General features: G+C 43.0%; 1 protein-coding gene across 9 annotated transcripts in view; it reads right to left on the reverse strand.

Moving 5' to 3' along the window:
• The window catches only part of RAI14 (retinoic acid induced 14), a 144,170-nt gene that overhangs the window by 31,493 nt on the left and 86,329 nt on the right, over positions 1–26,348 (reverse strand). For all 9 annotated transcript variants that reach the window (XM_042996807.1, XM_042996768.1, XM_042996779.1 and 6 more), the window contains exon 4: positions 5,701–5,789. In XM_042996807.1, coding sequence (XP_042852741.1) covers positions 5,701–5,789 — 89 coding nt within the window. The remainder of the gene's footprint in view (positions 1–5,700; positions 5,790–26,348) is intronic.

Raw genomic sequence — 26,348 nt, forward strand, 5'->3', positions numbered from 1 at the left:
CTGGGTGGCTCAGTCGGTTAAGCCTCTGACTTCAGCTCAGGTCACAATCTCACGGTCCATGAGTTCGAGCCCCGCGTCGGGCTCTGGGCTGATGGCTCAGAGCCTGGAGCCTGCTTCCGATTCTGTGTCTCCCTCTCTCTCTGCCCCTCCCCCATTCATGCTCTGTCTCTCTCTGTCTCAAAAATAAATAAACGTTAAAAAAAAAATTAAAAAAAAAATGGGTGTGAAATACAAAGTGCACATTCTCCTCCAATCTCTGTTTCTACTTGCTTCTACAGCAAAACCTTCAGTATTTTTAACTGGACAAATTGCTGCCCAGAATTCCCAGCTTCCCATAAGGCTCAGTGTGGCCACAGATCCCACTCTGTGCTGTGAGGCCCACTCGTGGGCCATACTTGCCCTGCCCCTGGCTGCTGCTGAGATGCAGATCCCAGGGAAGCCATCTTGGCCTATTAGGACCACAGCAACACCCTGGATGGCGGAGTCTGAATCCCTCACGGTGTGGAGCCGAGCTGCCATACCAATTTGGGACTTTCAACTGACAGAAAATGCTATTTGTTGAAGCCACTCTTATTATGGTATCCTGTCACATTGCATCAAATGTATACACTCACTAATCAAGGGTGTGTGAAAGCCAATGCTTCGTAGAAGCATATTGGTAAAAACAGAAGATTCTTTGGTCTTCTTCAATCTTCCGTTAATGCTTCTGTTTAATCCTGTCTCATACTCCAGGGTGCTAAATGCAGGCACCACCACTCCCCACCCTCCAAAAAAAAAAAAAAAAAAAAAAAAAAAAAAGCCTAGAAGTCAATTTTACTATTTGTCTGGGAGGAGTGTTTTCTAAAAAAGCAGCCAGAAATGCCAATTCTTACATCAGTGAGGAACAAGAGCAAACAAAACAATGAAAGGATGTTAGACAAATAACGTAGGTCCAGTTCAGAGATGACACAGCGAGCTTAGAAGCCAACTTTCCCATGTGACCACTATATATTGGTATTGCCTGGCAAACAGGCGATTAAGGAAGGGGAAACCCCCAAAACCAAAAACCTGTTATGAGCTTCTACCAGTCTTTGGGCTTTCTTCTTCTGATTTGTACAACGAGAGCGGTTGGCTTGGTGATTGTAAAAAAAAATAAATAAAATAATAATAATAATAATAATAATAATAATAATAATAATAGGGGTGTCTGGGTGGCTCAGTCGGTTAAGCCCTGGACTTCAGCTCAGGTCATGATCTCACAGTTCGTGGGTCCAAGCCCCGCACTGGGCTCTGACAGCTCAGAGCCTGGAGCCTGCTTCAGTTTCTGTGCCTCCCTCCCTCTGCCCCTCCCCTGCTCATATTCTCTCTCTCAAAAGTAAACATTAAGAAAAATTAAAAAACAATAAATAAAGATGTGAAACCTTTTCAAAAGCCTCATGTGTAAAAGATAATAAAGGTGATAAGGTGATGTGGGTAAAGTAGCAATAATCATGATAATCGAGGAGCCAAACGCAGCGAGCTCTCACTGTGCCCTGGGTGTGGAGATGCCCACACTGACCGTCTTGTGGAAGCCTCAAAGACCATCGATGTGATTGTTGTCGTATTGAAACTATACCAAGGCCCTATCCTCTGATAGTGCTTTGCTCATAAGTTGCTTGTAAAGCAGCCATAAAAATTCTCTGGTCAGACTTCCAAATATTTCATAGGGAAAGATAGTTGTTAAAAAATAGATGCTAAAAACGCTCTGCTTTTATAACTTAAATCTAGTCCCCAGTTTAAAAAGTGGGAAATTATACCGATTTGACCATCCTATATGCTTGGTGGATACAACTAATAAAAAGGGTCAGTGTATATTTTGAAAGCAGGCTTTGTTTTTGTTTTTCTGAAAATTCTACAGGGTAGTAAGATTTATGGTCACAGATTTTTGTACCAGTTGTCAGTGATTTTTGAAGAGGACCGTTCCTCAGTAACAGCGTGTCAATATTTAAGTAGGTTTATTGAAAAGACAACACCTCTAAGAGCTGAGCCATTTAATTCATCCCTTAACCACCATAAAAAATGTTTTGGACTAATGATGATCACATTAAGGTGAGGCATGGTGACTGATGGATTCTGCTCTGCTTTCTTGAGAGAAGAAGAAAGGGGTAGGTGATGGGAAAGAGCCTGAGAAGCACTGGTCTAGATAACACAATCAACATTTCCATGCACATTTTCCTTGAAGCCTCTTCCTTCGTTCCTACATTCTCTTTGCACGCTTTTAAGAAATCATGAGAAGTTGGCGCCTCATTCAGACAAAAGGAAAACAATCAGTCCAGAGACCACAGTGTACCCTCATTGCTGAAAATGTTAGCGGGGAGGGAAGTGACTGGTGGCTCTGAGACATTTTCAACTCATCGTACATTTGGACAATGTTCTGGGCCCATAAATGCCGTGGAGTCCACCAATTTATATATATACATACATATATACATTTTAAATGGAGGGGTGCCTGGGTGGTTCAGTCAGGTGAGTGGCCGACTTCAGTTCAGGTCATGATCTTGCGGTTCAGGAGTTCAAACCCCACATCGGCTCTCTGCTGAGCGTGGAGCCTACTTCAGATCCTCTGTCCCCCTCTCTCTGCCCTTCCCCTGCTACACTCTCCCTCTCAAAAGTAAATAAACATTAAAAAAACCAGATGGGGGCGCCTGGGTGGCTTAGTCGGTTGGGTGCCCGACTGCGGCTCAGGTCATGATCTCACAGCTCGTGGGCTCGACCCCCGCGTTGGGCTCTGTGCTGACAGCTCAGAGCCTGGAGCCCGTTTCGGATTCTGTGTCTCCCTCTCTCTCTGCCCCTCCCTGCTCACACTCCTTGTCTCTCTCTCTCTCTCTCTCTCTCTCTCAAAAATAAACATTAAAAAAAAAAAAAAGGATGGACTGTGGCAGTTCCCACTGCCAGGTGCAGAGAAGCAGGCTGGAGTAATCTGCAGTGTCCCCTCCTCGTCTCAGTCGGCTAGCAAGTTGGCACCACACTGGGGTGTCCGGGCCTCAAGGCCCGACACTTTACCAGGCTCTGGTGTCAGGAGTTAGAGCTCTGGTAGGAAACACAGACTCTACCCAATGTGTTATATGGCACAAAAATCTTAAGAGCTTTAAGTGTTAGAAATGATACTGGTGGACTTAAAAAAAAAAAAAAAAAAAAGACAAGCATGTAGAGTTTATTATATAATGTGATCTCAACTATGTAAAAATGTGCCAGGAAAAATTTGGAAGGAAATATAGCAAAAGAGTAAAACTTCTCTTGTTAGGAGTAGAGGCACCGGTTAACTTCTTTGTAGTTTTCTGTATTTCCCTAATTTTTTACAACGAGCATTAGAGAAACATATTTTTCCCTATAACAAAAACATAGAGGGGAAGAGACATTTGGTTACACTAGAAATAATGACACTCCTGGCTGATCTATTTCTTAACATCAAATATAATGAAACGAATCTGTATTATAGTTCCAATTTATTTACTTTAAGCTAATTCCTTTAGATTAGGATTTTCTTAGAGAGGAAACCCCATCTACTGAAGAAAACATATTTCTCATCAAGGGTACTTTACCTAATCGTACTGCCCTTGTGTGTGTGTGTGGCATGACTTTTAAGGTAATAACAATAAACAAACAGGGGCGCCTGGGTGGCTCAGTCAGTTAAGCATCTGACTTCAGCTCAGGTCACGATCTAACGGTTTGTCAGTTTGAGCCATGCATCGGGCTCTGAGGTGACAGCTCAGAGCCTGGAGCCTGCTTCAGATTCTGTCTCTGTCTCTCTCTACCCCTCCCCGACTCGTGCTGTCTCTCTCAAATATAAATATTTTTTAAAATTAAAAAAAAACAATAAACAAACAAAATAGGTTTTGGGATTAAAGATCACTTTAACTAGTGCAACATAAATTAGTATTTCCTTTAAGATAGTCACTTAAGGAAACCATTTTTCCACTGGTATTGCCATTTCTCAAAGTATTTTTTTTGGAACTTTCTGTGGTACTGCTCAGGAAAATCATTCCGTTACTTTAATCACTCCCTATTTTTTTTTTTTTTTTTTTTTTTTTTGGGACAGAGAGAGACAGAGCATGAATGGGGGAGGGGCAGAGAGAGAGGGAGACACAGAATCGGAAACAGGCTCCAGGCTCTGAGCCATCAGCCCAGAGCCTGACGCGGGGCTAGAACTCACGGACTGTGAGATCGTGACCTGGCTGAAGTCGGACGCTTAACCGACTGCGCCACCCAGGCGCCCCAATCACTCCCTATTTTTGACAAAAATGGTCTCACCAGTTTGATACCTCATTTACCTGACTTGACTTCAAGTGGCTTTTGGCCTGTCCTAAAAAAAACAAATCTATTGTCAAAGGATAAAATTCCCCTGAGATTAAAAAAAAATAATAGTAATAATAATGCCATAGATTTTTTGAAAATAATTCTGAAACAAAGTGTTCCAACCATATTTTGAGTAATAAGAGCACTCTCACAATACCTGACTGACCTCCCCCCTCCAAGAAGACTACTCTCAGGTAGCCAGGGTACTGGGAGGAATAAAAGGGATCCATTATGAATTAATGCGTGGTCTAGATAAAGACTATGAAAATAGACTGATTTCATATTCCAGTAAAAACTAACAAAACCCTGTTAGAAGGCATAGATTTTTAAGTACAACAGAGAAATGAAAAGCCATCAGTAGTTGCTTTGATCCTTTGGTATGACCGGCAGGGGCAGAACCCTGGGCTGGAGATCCTGTGGGCTCCTTCCTGTAGAACAATGTTCACAAAAGATAGGACTACACTTTCCATTTGCTTTGTTCATCATTTATCAACATTGGCTTCACATTAGAATTACTTAATAAAAATACCGGTCGCTGGCAACCTTCAGACAATGGAATCTGAATCTCAGAGGATAGAGCATGGGTATATATGTGTGTGGGGTGTGGGGTGTGGGGTGTGTGTGTGTGTGTGTGTGTGTGTGTGTGTGTGTGTGCGCGTGTGCACTCTTTATTCTTTTCTTTCTTCTTTTTTCTCTCCCAGCCTTACCTTTCCCCAGTTCCTAAGTGACTCAGATGCACTAAAGCACAGTAAGGGGTGAGAACCACGGGCAGCTGGTCCAGATGAGGATCACAGCTTCTCTCACACAGCACATCTCAGTTAGCTAACAAAATGAGCTCCTGAACAACTCATTGCATTGGGGCGTCTGGGTGGATCAGTCGGTTAAGCATCTGACTCTTGATTTTGGCTTGGGTCGTGATCTCACGAGTTTGTCAGGATGAGCCCCGCATCAGGCTCTGCGCTATTAGCTATTAGTGCAGAGCCTGCTTGGGATTCTCTCTCTCCCTCTCTGTCTCTGCTCCTCTCCCAAGTCACATGTGTGCTCTAAAATAAACATTAAAAAAAAACAACACCACAATTCACTGCATTTATCATCTCATGCTATGATGCATAAAAACAAAAATACTGCTTGATCCATACATGTAACCTTAAAAATAATATTTTAAAATGGAGGATAAGAAGCATACAGTTTCTAGTTGAGCACATATAAGAGGAAAATACTTGGCACAAATGATGAAACCATGTCAGAACCTAGTCATTAGAGGTGATTCTATGTTCTTCTTTTGGCGTGTCTGTAGATCGGAAATTCCCCACAATGAATATGTCTCATCTTTGTGATACCTACTCTTGTGCTGGCCTGTTCACTTAAGAGATAAAGACCACGTACCGGCAGTATCTTGGGCAGTCACATCCACGCCATGTGTAACCATGACCCTGAGGCATTCCACATGCCCTTTTGTAGCAGCAAGATGAAAGCTGGAAAAGAGGTAAACACAATTGCCTTAAGATTTCCACTCTTTGGAGTTCATCTCCAACAATGTTTTGTTTTGCCTCCTCATGTACATTTTCTCTCACCTGAGCTCCACAACCACCTAGGGAGTAGATATTATTATCAATCTCATTTTAAAGATGAAGAAACTGAGGCTCAAAGTGGTCTGATAATTCGCTCATTGACACTTTTTATTAAGTAATAGAGCAGGACCTAGATCTTAGGTTTTCCAACCTAAAGACCAGGCTTGGGGTCTTTATGGGGTGCCTGGGTGGCTCAGTTGGTTGAGAGTCCGATTCTTGGTTTTGGCTCTGGTCATGGTCCCTGGGTCATGGGACTAAGCCTTTGCATTGGGCTCCATGATGAGCATGGAGCCTGCTTGAGGGTCTGTCTCTCTCTCCCCCTTTGTGCTGTCTCTAAAATAATAATTAAAAAAGATTCAACTACATTATTTATTTGTCTCTTTAAGAAACAAGAGAGCTCAAACTAGATTCAATTCCTAAATAGTAATTTTTCAACTTTTTTTCTGTTGTCTAGTGCTTTCAGCAAAGCCATTATTTTCAAGTAATACTCTATATAAAGAGAAACTTGTCTGAGTCAAACGATGGCCAAAGTTCTTGGACAAGATTAATGTCAAATCCATTGTTGTGCTGTAGCTGAATAACAGCAGTTGGACACAACTTTTGTTAGTGGTTAATGTGTGCCAACCATCTTACTACCCACTTGCATACATCGTCTCTTTTCAATCTTATAACAGCCTTTAAGATGAGTCCTATCACTATCTCCATTATATGGCAGGTGTCTATGCCCAGGCAGGTGCAAACAACATGAAAGAAAGCCCACAATTAGGCTCCAGTATTCAATGACACTTGGGCGTAACAACCATGCTCGGCATGTATAGACTTGCCATTAAATGAAGGGATAACATCCAAATGCCATACCAATCACCCTTTGCAGATCCCAAGGGTGAAGGGCACTTCTACAGGCAGAAGCAAAGCATAATTCCACTGGGCATTCAGGCCCTGAGGGTGAGAAGGCCAAGAACCTTGGGAAGGGCTCCCTCCTATGGAGAGAGGTTAATGAGCCTTCCATTTCTTCTCCTGCCCCAGTTCTGTTTTGGGGAGTTACTTTCTCAGCTTACTTGCCATGCAGCATCTTACCTGTCAGTGAACAACCAGGTTGTATTTTTTCACAGGAAAGAACCTATAACTGGGGCCCAGGGTCACACCCAAATAGCAAATCCAAGAGCTACACAATTAAAACCCAAGTCATCTTGACCACACGCCTCTTCTCTGAAGGATGAGGCTCAGTGAATGTGGACAGATCAGCAAATGTGGACACTTCAGTTTTGATTGCAAATCAGCCATACTTTACCCGTGTACCTTTAGTAAGTCAATTTAACCTCTCTGAACCTACATTTCCTTCACTGTAAATTACGAGGATTGAGTCAGATGATATCTGATGTTTCCTCCACCTCTGACAACATTCTATTATTTTAGCTTAATTGGCTCTAATCACACCAACTACTTCTGCCCCTGTGCAGCAATTTACGTGTAATGTTTCCTTACAGCCAAATCTACTTTGTAGGTGTTTTCACATTACAGTCAAACCTGGATCATGTGGAGTGACTTGGGAATGTGGTAACTTGTTTAAATGGAATTCCTGATTAAATACAACTCAACAAGGACCGAAAGAACCTCCCTAAAAGGCAGTACCGTAGCTCTGCTTTCAGCATTGTTGGGCAAACTGAATTTACATTATGTAAACTTCACATTTAAGCTGTGAATGGTTTATTTTAACTGATCTTGTTGGAATGTCTCTAAAACTTTTTCAGCATTAGGAACAGTGTATGTCACATAATTTAATTGCCCTTGAAGACATGAAGTCACCACTAAGAGCCTCAATTATCGATCTCTGCTTTCGAGCTATTAATCTAAATGCCCCAGATTATTAAGACTTAATATTCATTAATATTATCTTTTCTTAATGTTTGTGTGTCTGCTTCTAAGATGTCTACTCTGCCATCAACTATGACCAGGGAAGAACTAAATCAAAACTATCTGGACAAGAAGACAGCCATATCCTATGTTTAAGATAAAAGTACAGGGATAAGTAATTAATGCATGCACGCACGCACGCGCACACACACACACACACACACACACACACACACACACACAAACATACACATGTGTAGATTATATAGCTTTTGATTGAAGTATAACGTATGAAAAGAAAACTTCACAATTGTATGGGCTGTTAAATTTTTATAAATGGAACATGCCCATTTTATTTTCATACAAGGAAACAGAACCTGGCCAGAGACCCATAAGCTCTCCTCGCATCTCCTGTTGGTACCCCAGAAAGCTCTCCATGTGTCCCTTCTAGTTATAACCTCCCACCTCCCACCACGTTTTTTATATTTTTTCTACTCTGAGGCTTCTCGGAGTTTCTCTGGATTGCACACTATAGTTATCAGGGGTTGAAATTGCAGACACATGTGACAAGGATGCATTACTGCAAGCTACTACTGTACATTGATAGGTGGAATCTAATGAATGCAACATGCTATTCTCTGGATGACTTGGGAGCTGTAGGGTTTTAGGATCATTATTTGGAAGGTTAATAATTGTAACAAGGCAGGAAAAGTGACGTGTTAGGCAGGTGGGTTCAAAATGCAATCCTAGGATAGAAACTTTTTTGGACATTTCTGTTTTTTAAAACAAAAGCCCTTATATCAACCCAAATCAACACATGATTGATGGCTGTAACACATTTCATTGAGGGATCCAGTTAATGATGGTGTCACTGCATATGCTTTAATAAATTGTGTGTGTGTGTGTGTGTGTGTGTGTGTGTGTGTGTATGAGGCTTTGTTTCACCCTGTCTCTCTCATTACAGTTTAGATCAGGGGGTGATTTTTCTCCCTTCTATTCTAGGAACTCTCCAACTAATTCTCCTGTAGAATATTGTGTCCTACGGAGAAAACAGAATAATAAGAGTCTTTTCACAATTCATAATTTTATCCTCATATATTTCACGTAAACGTTAAACACTCACCACTCTTATAAATAAAATCAACAAAGTACAAATAACTAGAAATGGCTGCTTATATAGATAGCTGCTTATATAAGATATTCATGCTTCTCATTTTACACTGCATAATCTCATGTTTTGAGCTAGTAAAATCTTTCTTAATTGATGTGATTCAATTAAATATATCACGATTTCAAGATGTTTCTCAAAGAAAGGGGATAAAAGCATGAAAAGTAGAAAAAGGAAGAGTTGACCATTTTAGCCCGAAGTTTCTAATTCATTTTTCCAGACAGACAAGGAGCTCCACTATGTATCATTATTCTGAGTAGGCACTTCCAGGAAACGAGAGCAAAGCCAAGAAACATGACACGTAAGTTTGCTCGCAGGGAATAATTACTAATGCTGTGCATCATCTGTTTGCCCCTCCAGATTTGCCCTCCACCTTTATCCCCTGGGTCAGTGGCCCAGAAAGCAGATCTCTTATGGACTGCATCCAATGGGCTGCCTCGTCCGTTGGCTTCTAGTTGGGTTCAATGAATGGGAGGCACTACAAGAGACAGGAAGAGGAGAAGAAAGAGTTCGGGGCATTATCCCCTCTACTCTCCCCCTGCCAGGCCACACACTGGCAGTCATGGCTCTCCTCTACTTCCTCCATGAAGTTCACAGCTCTGGGGGCCGGTTCTCCTAAAGCTACAGTCGCAGCTCTGTCTGGGTTTTGGTAACTGCTCTCTCTCCAGGCCCTTGCAGGTTGGGGGGCAGGGAGCACAAGGACGTTGAAATAGATCCCACTGCTATTGGCCCAGGGCTGCTTTCCCAACCCTGCTGGTTTAAATCTGACCACGATTTTGTAAATAGTTCCTTTCTTAGAGGGTAATTAATTATCCTGTCAGAGGGTGCTGTTTCCTACTGGGACCTTGAATGTTGGGTATTCTGTGTGTGATCATCCACAGGACGAACTGTCAGGTTCCTCTGGATATTATTTGATTAAATATTTATACAGGCAAATTCAGGCTTTAAAAAAAATGTTTCACCTCACATGTAATTGAGTAGCTTTACTTAAGAGTTTGGGGCATTCGGGCTAAAATGCTTTGACAGGAGAATGTGCCAAATCACTTAACTTACACAGAATATGATATGGGGCTTCTGATATAATGTTAGGCCAGAGTAGGAATTAGTTTAAAAGGTACAAGAATACACCTCTCAAAGGATCAGAAAAACAACGGACTTAAATGTGAGCCACACGCAGTCTAGAATAAGTCACAATGCAATAAAGAAATGCTAAAATTCAGATTTTAAACTGGATTTGGTCTTGAAAGAATAACCAATACCCTATCCATAACATATGTGAGCACATACAGTTGTACCTGCTACAACTGTGTTCTCAAATTGGGAAAGCCTTCCAAAGTTTCTATGTGCACATCCTGTGGAATAATAACAAGGTTCTTGGTAGTGAACTGGAAGTAAAAGAAGGTCTAGTAAAATCTTCAATAGCACATGCTATATTCTACACTCTCTCTGTGTATATAGTATATTGTACAGTACTCTATACAATCAATATCTACTAACTATATATACCACTCTTTAACGCACTATAAAAAAAAGTCTGTGGTTTGGATTTAGAAAGAGAAAATATAAAATAACCATCAAGACATGTATTTTGTTATCTACTGACCACTCTGATTAACTCCTTAAAATAACCTATTTTTTATCTATTAATGTGTCATTGCCATAGAATTTTAGTCCGAAAATCACTTTACTACCTAACTTGGGACAAAGGATCTATAACCCGAGTATGCTAAACCAAACCACATAAAAGAAAACCAAAATGGTCAGTGTACTGATTTAGCTTTCTTTTTTTTTTAATTTTTAACTTCTATTTATTTATTTTTAAGTAATCTCTACACCCAACATGGGGCTTGCACTCACACCTTCAAGATCAAGAGTTGCATGCTATCAGATACCCCTAGCTTTGTCTTGTTTTTATGCAAGCTGTACAAATGCAGAAGAAATAAGGCACAAACCAGACAATGACATGACTGTCAGCAACTCCCCAACAACCCATCTCCTTAACATAAATGGTAGCACTAAGGTCTGGTTACCTTACACTTGAACAACAACCAACAAGAGACGTGTCATTTTGCTAATCGTCCTCAGAGAGAAAGCTGCTGGAAGATAAAGTGCGTCTTCTTTCTCTCACTGCCCCCTCCCTGTGCCTAGAAAAAAACCTCTTAATCAGGAGTAGAGTAAATGCCATTGTACAGAAGGGCAAGATGGGAAAATTGCATCGGTGTTGCTGTGCTGGTGGTGTATTTAACTTGGACAACCCGTCATTTTAGTTTTAGCCTCAGAAAATCTGGCCCTTATTCCTCAAAGCCATGATTTTGAAAAATTAAAACTTCTAACATTACAGCTTTATTAAAACTTGGAGGAAGGACATGTATAGATGTAATCAGATGAGAAAGTTTAACAGGAAATGTAATATTGGGGAGGTAAGGCATGTAATTATTTAAGGACTCAGACTAACTGGGTTTCAATCTGTGCTTTGCCACTTATTGGCGTGTGATCTCAGGCAAGGTCTTGGTATCTCGGTTTCCACATCTGTAAAAGGGGCTTTGAAGAGTAAACGACTTCTACATAAAAGCACTTAGCAAAATGTGAGGCACATAGTAAATACTGCCCTCCCCCCCACCACCATCACCAAAAAAGAAAAAAACCACCAACTGTTACAGCCTCACCAACACAAGGCAAGTCAGAGAGTCCAGGTCATGTTGCTTAATAAAAGGATTTGTTTCAACGTTCAGAAAAGACAGGCTAATAGAGGTTAAATTAGAACCACCAGTGCTTAAGAAATGAAAAAAGGAAAGGGAAAGAATAAAACCTATGTGCATCTCTCCTGAATGGAAACTCTAGGGAACAAAGTTGTAGGCAGCCACAGACGACAAAAAAGCCATCCAAGACCAGCTTTGTCCGAAGCTCGCACTTGAGCTGCTAACATTCTGGCACCTTTGACGGAAGTGATAATCCTCAAAGCAGGATTTGGCAGCAGTGAATCATTAGCATTTAGTCTCTGAATGTGAACAAGAAGCACAGCCAACTTTTAATAAGAGACTCCAGTGAAAAGTTGGGTTCGGTCAGGTGGAAAAACATGATTAGTCATTGGCAGAATCTGGATTTGTAAATGACAGTGAGTAGGTTTCTTTTCTTATGCAGTGACTGATAGGTGTAGCCATCCTCGGTGGTGGCAGGCCAGGTGACTGGTGGGTTGGGGACCACCCCGTCCGGATTGCAGGTGGGCCCCCAGGGGTTACTGCAGGCTTAGAGCGCAGATGGTGCCCCAGGCCAGCACACAAGTAATGAAGAGCATGGGTGGTGGCCTCCGATAGCCTGTGTGCTGGACGGCTGGTATGAGAAAACACCTCTAAAGGGAGTCTGCAGGTGTGGGTGAGAGGGGGTAGGCAAAGTCGTATAGGTTGATTAACGCCACCCCTCACCCCAAAACGTAGTCTTGACAATGTTAATTCTAGGGCACTGGAGCTAACCCAAGTATGGGATAGTTTTCATATTTCTGCTAGAGCTAAATATACCAAATCATTCATACATTTGTATTACGATACCAGGGTATTTACATGCCAGCCACTATTCTAAGCACCGAGAAACACGTGGTAAATAAAACAAAGCCCTCATGGATCTCGGCTTTTAGTGGGAAGTCTAAAGATAAACCAGTGGCTCTTAACTGGGGGAGATTTTGTCCCGCCCAGGGCACATTTGGCAACGTCTGGAGATATTTTTAATTATTCACGGGGTGGGGGTGGGGGTGGGCGGTGGGAAGATTCTACTGGCATCTAGTGCAGAAAGGCCAGAGACGCTGTTAAAATCCTACAACGCACAGGACAGCCCCCTCCCTCCCCCAATAATTATCTAGTCCAAAATGTCAATAATGTCAATATGTCAAAATGTCAATAGTTGAGAAACTCTGATGAACCATTAAAAACAAATGTATAATGCTAAAATTCTATTAAAACAAACACTGAGAAAACAACATGAGCAGATTTTAATCTTTTTATTGAGACAGAATTCACAGACCAAAAAATTCACCATTTTAGAATGTACAATTCAGTTGTTTTCAGTATATTGAAAGAGTTGTGCAACCAACATCATTATCTAATTCCAGAGCATTTTCACTGCCCTAAAAAATTTACATGTCAGTCAGCAGTCACTTCCTATTCCCATGTACCCCCAGCCCTTGGCAATCACTACTCTACTTTATGGCTCTATGGATTTGCCTATTCTAGATGTTTCACAAAGACAGAATCATGTAATATGTGGTCTTTTGTGCCTGGCTTCTTTCATTTGGCATGTTTTCAAGGTCCATCTGTATTGTAGCATCTATTGGTACTTCTTTCCTTCCTTAAGGCACCTGGGTGGCTCAGCTGGTTAAGTGTCTGACTCTTGATTTCGACTCAAGGTCATGATCTCATGGTTCATGAGTTCGAGCCCCACGTTGGGGCTGTCAGTGCAGAGCCAGCATGGGATTTTCTGTCTCTGTCTCTGTCTCTGTCTCTCTCTCTCTCTGCTTTCCTGAAGTGAGCACTCTCTCTCTAAATAAATAAATAAACTTAAAATTCCATTGTATGTATATATCACATTTTCTTTATCTATTTGTTGGTTATGGACATTTGGGTTGTTTCTACTTTTTGATTACTATGAACCATGCTACTAGAACATTCACCTAACAAGTGTTTGTATGGATACCAGTTTTTAATCCTAGTGGGTATATACCTAGGAGTGGAATTGCTGGGCCAGTGGTAACCCTGCTGAACTCTCCGGGGAGCTGCTAAGCTATTTTCTGAAGCCGCGGCACCATTTCAAAATCCCAGCAACAACACACAAGGGCTCCAGTTGTTCTAGGTTCTAGCCGAGACTTGTTACTGTTTGGCAAATTTTAATTTAAGAGATGAGAATTTAACTGCAACCTAAATTTTCCAGAGAAGAAACATTTAAGTCTTTCTTAATGAACCCTTTGAAGTAGTTATTTCAGTTAATTATCGGCTGAAACTTCCCCTTGGAGGAATATAAAAGAGTGAATGCAAAACAAATTCGGAGTATCTGCTGGCTTTGTCTTTGTGTGGACTTTTACTCATTAAAAAGTGTAGCCTTTCCTTTTAAAGATAAGAGAGGGCATTCAAGAGTCTATACGGCAGTGAATCTTCTGAGAGATTTTGTTGACTTGATTCTCTCTTCAGATGGGTCAAGAATTCAGTGGAGGGAAGGGTATGAAAATCTTTTACCCACTCCTCTGATCCCTGGTCCAGTGACAGGGACAGGCGTCACTGCCCAGGGATACAGCAGGGTGGCTCTCTGGATCCCAGTGTAGCCGAAGTGACCGCTCTTCGAGAGCCTACGTCTTGGTGACTCAGAGTACTTGGCGGCCCAGGAGCTCATTAGAAACGCAGGCTCCCAGTTCCCATCCCACGTCCACAGAACCCGAGGCTGTTTTACAAGTTTCCAGCTGAGCCACGTGCACATTCCAACTGGAGATGCGCTGCTCTAAGTGGAGGACAAGTTGCAAAGCTCCCACCATCATTTTTACCAAGGTGCCCATTGTTTCAAAGTTCTTTTGAAGACATGATTTCCCTGAGCCTTAAAAACAATCTCGTGGATATGTTCCACAAAAAAGGAATCGATGCTGTTTTAAGTTTCATCATAATAGGAAATGTTTAACTCTGCTTATAAAACTCAGCTGGGCCCGTCCACAGAGAAATAACTGAAAGGCACAAACAGAACAGCCTGAAGATTTACATAATACTACTTTGATCCCTTTGCTGCTTATTGATATTAGGAATTTCTCTGCTTTTGTCACTTGGAAAGTTCCCAAGGTTTCTGTGCTTAAGAGTTTTGTGGCTCCCAATGTGTCTTTCTCTCTCCCTCGGGCACCCCTGCCTTCCACAATGCATTATGGTTTTTACTCATTACATCCCCCAACCAGCCTGTGGGAGGGTAACTATTATCATCCCCATTTTCCAGAAAAGGAAGGAAACTAAGGCACAGAGAAGTTTAGTAACTTGGCCAAATTCCCAGGACGAACAAGGCGGGAGGTTGGATTCTAACCGGGGCACTCTGCCTCAGAACTGGCCCTTTATCACCATGCTGAGAAATTCCACTATTTTGTTAAATCACTTGCAAACTGTGAAGCACTATATAACTTACTGGCTGTGCTGCTCTTTAAAAAATAGTGCTTAAACTAAAAAATGGAAGTATTTGGCCAAAAACACAAATACAGGTTTCTCACTGGGGCAGACTAGGGTTGCTGGTACTCTCCAGTGGCTAGGAAAGGCTGGAATATTTCTCAGGCTCTTAACCCGAAGGGGATTTGAGTGTTGCTGTTCAGAAGCCTGTGAGTGATGGCCTGGAAAGTTCCTTCTATCTTTGAGAGTAATAACAATTCTTCTGGTTTCTGACTACCAGCTGAAACATATATTTGGAGGAAATACAAACTCACAAGGTTCCTTTTAGAAGACGTTGATTTTTTTCAGCATATTCATTCATAGAGAATTTCTCTCAAACCAAACTGCTGCCCTTCTCCGCTGCCCCAGGTCCCAATCCCAAAAGGGCTGGCAGGATGAGGTCAAGAATGCAACAGGCTGGCCACCTCACCAGACCTCCAATTCCTTCCAATGTCTCTGCAATCAATTTTCACTCCCCAAATCAAGCAAACCACCATGCCTAACAAAGAAATGACCACACACCAAACTCTGGCACTAGCCACACCCAGAGTCCCAGAATCCCAGAGTCTTAGAAGGTTCCAGAAGGATGGGCTGATCTACCATCCTCATTTTACAGATGAAGAAACTGAGGCTCAGAGGTTAGGAAAAGTGTAAAAGAGCAGGACTTGAATTCTGACTCTAAGAGCAGTTTGTCCCTAATAAATCCATATCTCCTCCTTTCCTTCTAAACCCCTTTATTTCCCAGAGAGGGGTCACTATGGTCAGTGAGGTTCAGAAATACTTCATGAAAATAACCAGCTGTCCACAATCCCTTGAGAGCTTCAGCATCTCCCAAACACCTAAAATCACCTATCCTTTAATTGCATTCTTTTGGTAAGACCTATTTCTGGAGGGGGAAAGAAGGATACTAAACCATATTAAAATAAATCAAGGAAACGAAGTATTCAGAATCAGGGTTCCATCCAAAGTCCTTCCAATGGCCCACCAGGCTTTACGTGAGTATGTCTGGCTTCCATTTTGACCTCACCTGTAGCTCTCTCTCCATTCACTGGGCACATCGGGCATCCTCCTACCTCAAGGCCTTTGCCTTGCTGTTTCCTCCACCAGGACAATAGTTCCAGAAAAGTGCAAGGCTCAACCCCTCATTCTATCCAGGAATCTGCTTCATAGAAGGGGTCTTCTCAGAAAGGCTTTCCTTTTCCAAGTTTATTCAAAGAGGCCTCTGGTCTCTTGTTTCTCTTTGACACACCTGATGTTATATTAAAGAAGCAGGTGCTGAGGGCACCTGGGTAGCTCAGTCAGTTAAGCAACTGACATTGGCTCAGGTCATGATCTCACGATTCATGAGTTCAAGCCCCGCATCCGGCTCTGTGCTGACAACTCAGAGCCTGGAGCTTGCTTTGGATTCTGTGTCTCCCTCTGTCTCTACCCCTTCCCCACTCATATTCTCTCTCTCTCTCTCTCTCTCTCTCTCTCTCTCTCTCAAAAATAAATACAACATTCAAAAAAATTAAAAAAAAAAAAGCAGGTGCCATCTGTCCCAGTTGACCGTACTTTCTATGAGGCGAGAAACTTGGTCTTCCCTGACGCAATTTTCCTGGCACACAGATGTGATTGTTTTGATAATGCAAATCTGTAGTTTTGAATTTGTTTTTTTACTCTGAAGTCTCTGAGTTGCCTTAAACTAAGGCACACACATAAACCAGCATAACCGTGTTTTTCTCAGATTGTAAGTTCTCAAAACTTATGTTAACAGAAGACTTCATTTTTTTTTTTTTTTTTTTTTTTTTTTTTTTTTTTTTGCTTCCCAACATCACACTGTACAGCCATTCTCAAAGCCTGGTCCCTAGAACAGCAACAGCAGCAGCAGCACCCAGAAGCCTGTTAGAAATACAGATTCTTAGGATCCTGTCCAGACTCTGTGGTGGAGTCAGCAGTAGGTTTTAACAACTCCCTCCCAGCTGATTCTGATACATATTCAATTTTTAGGACATTTGCACAGTAGGAAGAAGTTTGTTGTGCCATACTGGGGTTGGCAGAGTTGAGACCCAAACGAAAGAGTAATGACTGAAATTCATTAGCCTCAGTTTCCTTATCTGGTCCATATGATCAAATGAGGCTTGGGTCACACTACATATTACAGGGGAATAATCCTTAATCCCACAAACTCTGGATTCCCATTTCAGATTGTAAACTGAGGGTTAGGAAGGCAGTACTAATAGCTTCTAGTCATACAAGCCTTGAAAAATGGAATTCCACTCTATCCCAGGGGTCCACTTGATGGGCCCAGAGAGAAAGTCCTGCAGGCAGAGAAGTGCTGTGGCTGTGTGGCTCAGCCGTTTCAGAGGCAGCTACGGCAGGGACTCTGATCACCACTTCTGATAGGAGCTGATTTGGCAGAATGTGTGAGAAGTGAAAGTGCTGGTTGCCTTCTCTTGCTGAATGTTTCAGGTACATGTAATAAAAGGGGACTGGCATAAAGAAAATAAAGAGTGTAAAAATAGGATCCCTGTCCTGTAAGTGCCTACAATGTGCTAATGGAATCCGCAGCGTGGCTTTGGGGACAGAGCTCTCCTGGGGACATGGGGGAGGAAACAATGAGATGAAAGACCACACGCTCAGAGCTAAGAAACCCCGTGACATTTAAGCTGAGCATTGGCTCTCTGGCTTCAGGATTGTTTGGTTTCATAAATGTGGTCTGGAAATAGCACTTGGGCATTATGAAATCTCCATTAGGACAATGATTTGTCTCTTGTATTCATGATAGACCCCCAGACTCTAGAACCTAGAGCCTAGAATGAGGGTGATTTGTACTAATTCCCAAAACTTTCTGATCCACACTTGCCACTCACAGATCACTCCAGGGTGACTGGGAGCATCACATAAGAAAAACCTATGGGAAACGGGCATGGTCTTCACAATGGGCTCAAGAAGGGCATATGGGTGGCTCAGTTGGTTGAGCATCCGACTTCGGCTCAGGTCATGGTCTCGCGGTCTGTGAGTTCAAGCCCCGTGTCGGGCTCTGTGCTGACAGCTTGCAGCCTGGAGCTTGCTTTGGAGTCTGTGTCTCCCTCTCTCTCTGCCCCTCCCCTGCTCATGCTCTGTCTCTCTCTCTCTGTCAAAAATAAACATTAAAAAAAAAAAAGTTTAAAATGGGTTCAAGAAAGGCATCTGGGTGGCTCAGTCGGTTAAGCGTCTGACTTAGGCTCAGGTGACGATCTCATGGTTCCTGGGTTTGAGCCCTGCATCGGACTCTGTGCTGACAACTCAGAGCCTGGAGTCTGCTTCGGATTCTGTGTCTTCCTCTCTCTCTATGCCTCTCCCCCACTCACACTTGGTCTCTCTAAAAAATAAACATTAAAAAATTTTCTCTACATAAAATAAAATGGGTGAAAGAATGAACTGTTAGTTGAATGAATGGCCCATATAAAAGCCCCTAGCCCAGTGGTGGGGCATTCAATGTTAATACGACTAACAGCAACTCCTTTCTTATCAATTGGGAAGATTGGGCTCTAACTCTGATAGTCTAATTCAGGAATAAGATTAAGTACATAGGTAACCAGACCCATCAAATCCCCAGTGGTTTTAAGAGAGGCAATAACTAGAGCAAGCTCAGCCACTTTGGAAATCAGGAAAGGCTTCACAGAAGATATGGCGAACTGGACCTTGAATGGTACCAAAACTCGGCGGATGGGTGATGGTGGTGGAATTTTGGAAGGCATGAATTTCAGGGCCCCAGGTGAGAAAGCAGGAGCGTTTCCAAGGGACAGGCACATGCTAAGCAATCCTACGTGCCTCAACCCTTAAGCTGCCTGATTGCTGCCGGCCTGAGAACCTCCTCCAGGTGCTCTTGCTCATGGGGTGAGGATGGGTGGAGGTCACCGCAGGGGTCGAGATCCAGGCCCTTCCGCCCCTGCTCTGCTCTCTGTCACAGAGAACTGCATTTCCCAGGCTCTCCTGACCTCTGCACACGGGGACCCGTCCAGCCAATGGAGGACGTGGCCAGAGAACTGGAGGGAAAGGCACAGCCAGACTTGCTTCGACCCTGAGCAACGATGACCTATTTGAGTGTCTGAAGTCCTTCATTTTCGAAATACTTAACCTAGCTTTGAACAGTTTTAAAATGAAAAATCCTGTGATCCCACCAATATTTTATCAATATAGCTCTTTTTCTTCTTTTTAAAGATTTTATTTTGAAGCAATCTCTATATCCAATGTGGGGCTTGAACTCACAACCTTGAGATCAAGAGTCGCATGCTCCACTGTCTGAGCCAGCCAGGTGCCCCTATCAACGTAGCTCTTCATTTCCAAATCTATTCTCGTCAATTTGCACTACTGTGGTTTCAAGTCTTTTTTTTTCTTCTAAGTTTATTTTATTTATTGAGAGAGAGAGAGAGAGAATATCCCAAGCAGGCTCCCCACTGTCAGCACAGAGCCCGACCAGGGGCCTGATCTCACAAACCAAACTGTGAGATCATGACCTGAGCCAAAATCAAGAGTCAGATGCTTAACCAACTGAGCCACCCAGGCGCCCCTCGAGTGTTCCTTCTAAAGCACAATTTTTGCAATAAGGTCTGTTAAGCTTTAACATACAACACTGTTTCTCTTTAAAACCCCTGTGTATTACATTACTTTAAGCCCAAATTTGCCATTTTATTTTGTGCACAGGCCTTATGGATACATATTCGTACATGTGTGTATGCTAGGAGAAAAATCACCTGGGGGCCCTGGGCCTTCCTCAGCCCATGTGGAACCTAGAACTGGGCAAAGCCTGTTGGGAAGTCATGGGCCAAGGAAACTGGAGTGTCACTGCAGTGTGTCTAAAACGGGATTTCTCAGTTTGGCTGGCCATTCGAATTACCTGAGTGCTTTAAAAAAACGCTTACCCACACTACACCCCCCCCCCTCAACTATATAGAGGTGTCTGTGGGTGACACCAGCATTTTTCTAAGCTGTCCAGGTGACTGTAACAGGAGTCAAGTTAAGAACCATGGACCGAGTGCCAAGTGGGGTCCTGAAATGAAACCATAATAAGTTCTTGGACAAGGGAAGGAAACAATAACTATGGTGTCCTTGCATTTCTTTTCCATTCATGCTGTGACCAGGACCTATACTGTCTTCCTCGCCCCCCATCCCCACTCTCCTCCCAGTTCACTTTGCAAGGCCATCCCACATCACACCTCAGGCAGGAAGCATTTCTTGGCTACTCCAGTGATTCACCGTCTCCCTTCATCTTGAACCCCTTCCAGTTAGTATTTTGTAAGCTAGCACTTAATTATTCTCCAGTGCTCTCACTGGTCTTTCTGCTAGATGCTATGCATTTTGTAGGCAAAGACCATATTTCCTCCTCCTCCTGGATATGTTTACAAGAGTCTGGAACATTTTTAAATGTTTTATTATTTTTTTAATTTATTTTGAGAGAGAGAGAGAGAGAGAGAGAGAGAGGGAGAGCGAGCGAGAGAGCAGGAGGGGCTGAGAGAGAGGAAGAGAGAGAGAATCCCAAGCAGGCTCCACAATGTAAGCACAGAGCCTGATGTGGGGCTCGAACTCACAAACCATGAGATCGTGACCTGAGCCAAAGAGTCACACGCTTAACCGACTAAGTCACCCAGTCACCCTCTGGAACATTTCAGATGCAGGGAAGGGAGTGCCTCCCAACTAGTAGATTAATTAAACAAACATCTGGGCACATTTGCAAGGTAGGAACAGAGGTTCTGTCATCTTCAAAAATCTACATGATGAAAAGCTCAGTGGATATGCAATACAGCAATTATACCTTTTAGTTTATCCGTCTGTCAAATACCAGCAGGTTTTAGGAAAGACACAGGGTGATTTTGCCGGGAAGGAGGCCGCGATTACACATAAAGTATGTAGTAGTTTTAGGTCAACTAATGCGGCGGCCCTACGTGAGATCTGGAGAAAGTGGCCCAGATGGCAGGACTTGATTTCTAAGACCGAATGGCTACATCCCTGCTCTGAGGAAACACGAAAAGAGTGCAACCAGCCAGCAGACAGAGAAGCCCCTTATTGTCCTGATTTGCAGAGTTCAAGGACTACCTCCCTTATTTTATACTTAAACTTCACAGAGTCATCTAAAGATACTTTCACAAGTTTTTGCTTTCAAAACCAAAATGATCAGGTATCTGAAATGTGGGCTATGTATGCAGACTGTGTGTGTGTGTGTGTGTGTGTGTGTGTGTGTGTGTGTGTGTGTCCCCATCTATACACACATGCCTGGGTGGTATTTCTTCAAATACTATAGTCCCAGCAGTGATTTTATTTAGTCTGGTTGTTCCTAAGACAAACATACATAACTTTAATTAAATGCACATCTAAAAGTAGGGGAAAACATCTTGAAACAATTAGACTGTTCCATGGTAAGAGGTTTTAGGGTAATGATATCCTCCCACATCCTTACCTCCACCAGGAAAAGTGAACAGATGGGTCAAGGGAAGCCAAGCCTGACTCCATAAACACAGGCTGTAGCTATAACTCTGTGCCTTGCTCTATTTTGTTCTTTTCTGACCCAAGACAGCACCCTTCTCTTACTTGCTCCTAAATGAATTCCAGTCATTCAATTGCTTTTGCTTTTTTTTTTTTTTTTTAATCCCTCTTCGATCGGTTTTAGAGGGAGAAAGTTTTCAAAGTTTCTTATCTTTCCCTGATGGAAATATGCCAGAAAGAAACTGAAAGTCTGAAGAATAACCAAACCACCCTTCTGGTTATTGACCTTGGGTTAAGGAAGCTTCTGGAGAATGTCCGCCAAGATGGCTGGCTGCCTTTGCCACTTCATTCTTGGGATTTTCTGAGTCATCTGGTTCTCTAGGTACTGAAGGCTGAGTGTTTATTTAAATTGCACTGGAAGCTGGGAGAAGAGAAATGTCAGGTTGTGACGTTCACCAGGATAGTCCTTTTCTTCTTGAACCCCAACTTAATCCACTCCTAATTAATTTACCCGTGACAGATCATTAACAAAAAGAATGCTTTCTTCATGCTGAAAAGTCACGTCCACAAATGCCGACCGAATGCCTATCTTCTATGCCTGGAACTGTGAGAGAGACCAACACAACAACAACAACAATCACGTGAGCCTGGTCTTCAGGGAGCTTACTGTTGTTGTAAGGGATTCAAGTCTTCAGAAAACAAAGTTTTTGTTTCAAGCTGTAGAGACTTTTCTGATGTTGTTCTTATTCTTTCAACATGATAAAATGTATCAAGTTATAAATCAAGATTCCAGTATTTCAAAGAGAAGGAAATTTTTTTTAGATGACTGAGACCATCAGAGAGGAAGCATTCTGGACTGGACACAGAACCCGGGCAAACATGAGAGGAAGTCTGGGAGCCAACACCCCACCACCAGTGGAAGGCAATGGCAAGAGAACATTCAGTGAAGTAACGGCAGGGCCGGTGAGAGGGCCTTGAAAGCCCAAATCAGGACTCTAGGTGGTCAGGCAATAGGGAAACAGTGTGCATTACTGAACAAAATTACAAAATGAGTTCTTGCAAAAGCTCGCTAGAAAAAGGCCTCCAGCCTAATTTGGACAGGGAGGTGTATAACTCAAAGATTAAACCCAAACACGTAGGCAGAGAATGAGACCAAGTACAGTCAAGTACCTAACTTTGCAGTGTGTGACCTGGCCTTACCCTTTAGAGACACTGCAAATCACTCCATACACATCCACAAACACACGCTGGCCCAGCAACGTCCAAGGGGCCAATGGAGCCAAGAGCTTCAGAAGAGGGGACACACGATACCGGCCTGTCATGGACCCAGAACTACTCCTAGGAAATTACCAGTCTGCACGCTACCAAAGTGACGCATGTGGAAAGAACAAGACAGGAAAAGTTTCCACAGCTTGAGAAAAATCTCCAAGTGTGAGGGAGATACACATACACTCAGGCAGGAGTGCACAGATTAGACTGATCCAAATCCAGAAGTGCAGACGTCCAGAGGAGACAGGGCAGAAGCCAAGGGAACAACACTGCCTGGAGTTTCTGTTTCCACAGAGTTCTCGGCCTTGCGGGATTCCGTGATACCAAAGGGGCAGGAGGCATGGTTTCAGACCCCATGGTGCCCCCTCGTTCTGAATACTAAGACCACTAGATTTGAATGAAAATATGAAGCCAGATAGACTTAACTCCATGGTGCCTCTGAAAATTAAATTCTTATAGGCTAACACTTAGCAACTTTGATTCTAAGGAATAGTCCAAGCAGAAAAATGAAATGTTACCAGATGGTTATTTATGAAAAATCTCACACTGAAAAAGTAAGTATTTCCTCTTCCTTTTTTTTATAGTCCCTCTAACTTTCTCCACAGGGGTCACCACAGCAAAACATGGTAGACTTACAAGTTCAAAGGCAAAGGCAGAACTGGTTCTGGAGTCAATGCAGGGAGAGCTGTATCATGCGAGTCTTGTCTTTATCAACTGCAAAGTGCAGGTGGTGATTTGTGTGTAACTGCTGTGTGCATTTCCACCATCAGAAGAGAAGACTGAAGTGCTGATCGGAGCTACAGCAAGAATGAACCTTGAAAACTACGCTCAGTGAAAAAAACCACACACAAGGGTTTGATGCCATTACATGAAATACCCAGAAGAGGCAAATTCAGGGAGACAGAAAGCAGATGAGTGTTTGCCAGGGGGAGGTGGCAGGAGGCTGAGGAGGGTCACTGCATAGAGTGCAAGGTTTCCTTTTGGGATGATGAAAAATTTCCTGGACTAAATGATGAATGGCTGCACAACACTATGAATGTACTTAATGAAATGCATACTTTCAAATGGTTAAAGTGGTACAGTTATGTTGTGTATATTTTCCCACAACAAAAAAGGAGAAATCAACTACCTGGCCCTCTACCCTACATGTGATAAATGTCTTACTAACAAAAGGTACCGATTTCTTAAAAATATTTATTTATTTTTGAGAGAGAGAGAGCGAGAGGGAGGAAGGGGTGGGGGAGGGACAGAAAGAGAGAGAATCCCAAGCAAGCTCCATGCTGTCAGCTCAGAGCCCAATGCGGGGCTCGAACTCACAAACCGTGAGATCATGACCTGAGCAGAAATCAAGAGTTGAATGCTTAACCACCACCCAGACGCCCAAAAGACTATGAAGGTGATCACAATTGTGGCTAAGCTGCTAACCTAAATTTTCTGTCTTCTTTTTAGTGAGTACAGTCTTGGACAAGCCTATCAGAAGCCTCTATCCCCCTCTCTCTGGGATGGCTATCACAGTCTGTTTTGTGCAGGCATCTGCAGAGCTGAACTGGGAGCAGTAGAAGCCCAGAAGGCTGTACGGTGGGACAAGCAGTCTACCACCAAAAACCTCAGGACACGTTTAACACCATGACTTCTGTCACTGGGGCTCCGAAAGCACTGACTCCAAATGTGGCATCCTGGGAAAAGGGTAATTAACTCATTGGACAAATATTTTGGGAGTACCTATGTACAAGCTGAGCACTGGGGTAGATGAGCTACAAAGTAACAGTCCCTTTTGTCAAGGAAACTCCAATCGGGAGTGCAAGAGGGTTGAGAACCAAAAATCATAGAACTCTGAGTAAGCAGCTCAGGCAACAAAATATTAGCCAACAACTAAAGCCCGCCAGCTATCTGGAGTCCTCACTACCAAGTCAGAACCTATGGGGATGCGGTCCTGCACCCCACACCTGAGAGACAGGCCTCTGCAAAGGTGGAAAGTCAAGCTGAGGCTGCTGACGGTGGGGAGCCCAACCCAGGGCTTTGGCGGAGAGGACAAGCCCAGTTCCTAGAGGACCTGGCCCTAATCTGAGTGAGAACACCTCCCACCTCCCTCTTCCCCTGTGTACCAACTAGCCTGCTCCCCAGATACAGCATAGGTCTGTATGCCATCCTGTGGCTCCTCAAACAATAGAACTGGTGTGTATGCTACGGGATTCAATGGGTGCCAGGGGGATGGTTTCATTGACAAAATTTGCTAAAATGTGATGCTCAATCTCAGGAAAATTTGCCTTTTCTTCTATTTATCCTTCAATCTAGAGTCCATCTAGTTTCTAGACGATAGTTCTCTCTGGTTAAACCTACATGGGATACTTTTAAAAATATTGATTCTGGGGCCTCTCCACAAAATGTTTCCAAACATGTGGGGTGGGCGTGGGAACAATATTTTTTTTTTTAAGTACCCCAGGTGACGCTAATGCAGGAGTTGCCAGGATTGAGAACTACTCATCCAGGAGAAGGAAAGGGAACTGGGTTTATCAGTACTTACTGTGGGCCACTGCTAACTCTTTACATATGGTATCTAGAGCTACAGGTGCCCCTTGCATAACCTCTTGGGCTTGTTCTGCCCATGAGCATTATAGGCCCTAGGAGCAGCATTCAACCTTGGAGGGACAAGTGAATGGGAACAGGCACCCCAGTTTCCTTACCCCCTTGGGTAGGGTAACTAGTTCTTGCAAGGGGCCAGAGAGCTAATATGTTAGGATTTGTGAGCCACAGACTTTGTCTTAACTATTCCAATCTGCCTTTGCAGTACAGAAGCAGCCACAATGCTAAATAAATGGATTTGATTGCATCCCAATAAAACTTTATTTACAAAGGCAGACTGCGGGCCACAGTTGGCCAACCCCTGCTCTGAGTCTAAGAAGACTCCCAGAGGTTTTCAGCAGGATTGGGTTCCAGCTGCCCACAGCAGTTACCTGTCAATAACACACCATGTAGGTTTCAGTCCTCTTCTGCATGCTCCTGGGATCAGTGGCTACAGAAACTCCCTACACTCAAATCCTTGTCTCAGAACCTGCTTCTGGAGGCACCGAACCCAACTCAGTATCTTGTTTTATATTCATAACTACCCTAGTGGTCAAATATCGTCATCTCCAATTTAAATTGAATAAATTAAGATTCAAAGATGACACAATTCGTGGCACCTGGGTGGCTCAGTCGGTCAAGCATCTGACTCTTGATTTTGGCTCAGGTCATGATCTCATACTTCATGAGATCAAGCCCCACATTGGGCTCATTCACAGAGCACGGACCCTGCTTAGAATTCTCTCTCTCCCTCTCTGCCCCTTCCAAACTCTCTTTCTCTCTCTCTCTCATTCTCTCAAAATAAATCAATTTTAAAAGGAGACTACACAATTCATAAGTGATGAAGTCCAGATTAGAAGTCTATTTAGCTACAAAGTCAATGACCTCTCTACAATATGACCGGAGTAAGAGCAGATACAAATAAACATAAACACACACACACACACACACACACACACACACACACACACACACACACACATTAAATATGTAATTTTAATTACGGTGGGC

The sequence above is a fragment of the Panthera tigris genome, chromosome A1 (genome assembly GCF_018350195.1).
Source record: "Panthera tigris isolate Pti1 chromosome A1, P.tigris_Pti1_mat1.1, whole genome shotgun sequence".
Taxonomy (NCBI): Eukaryota; Metazoa; Chordata; class Mammalia; order Carnivora; family Felidae; genus Panthera; species Panthera tigris.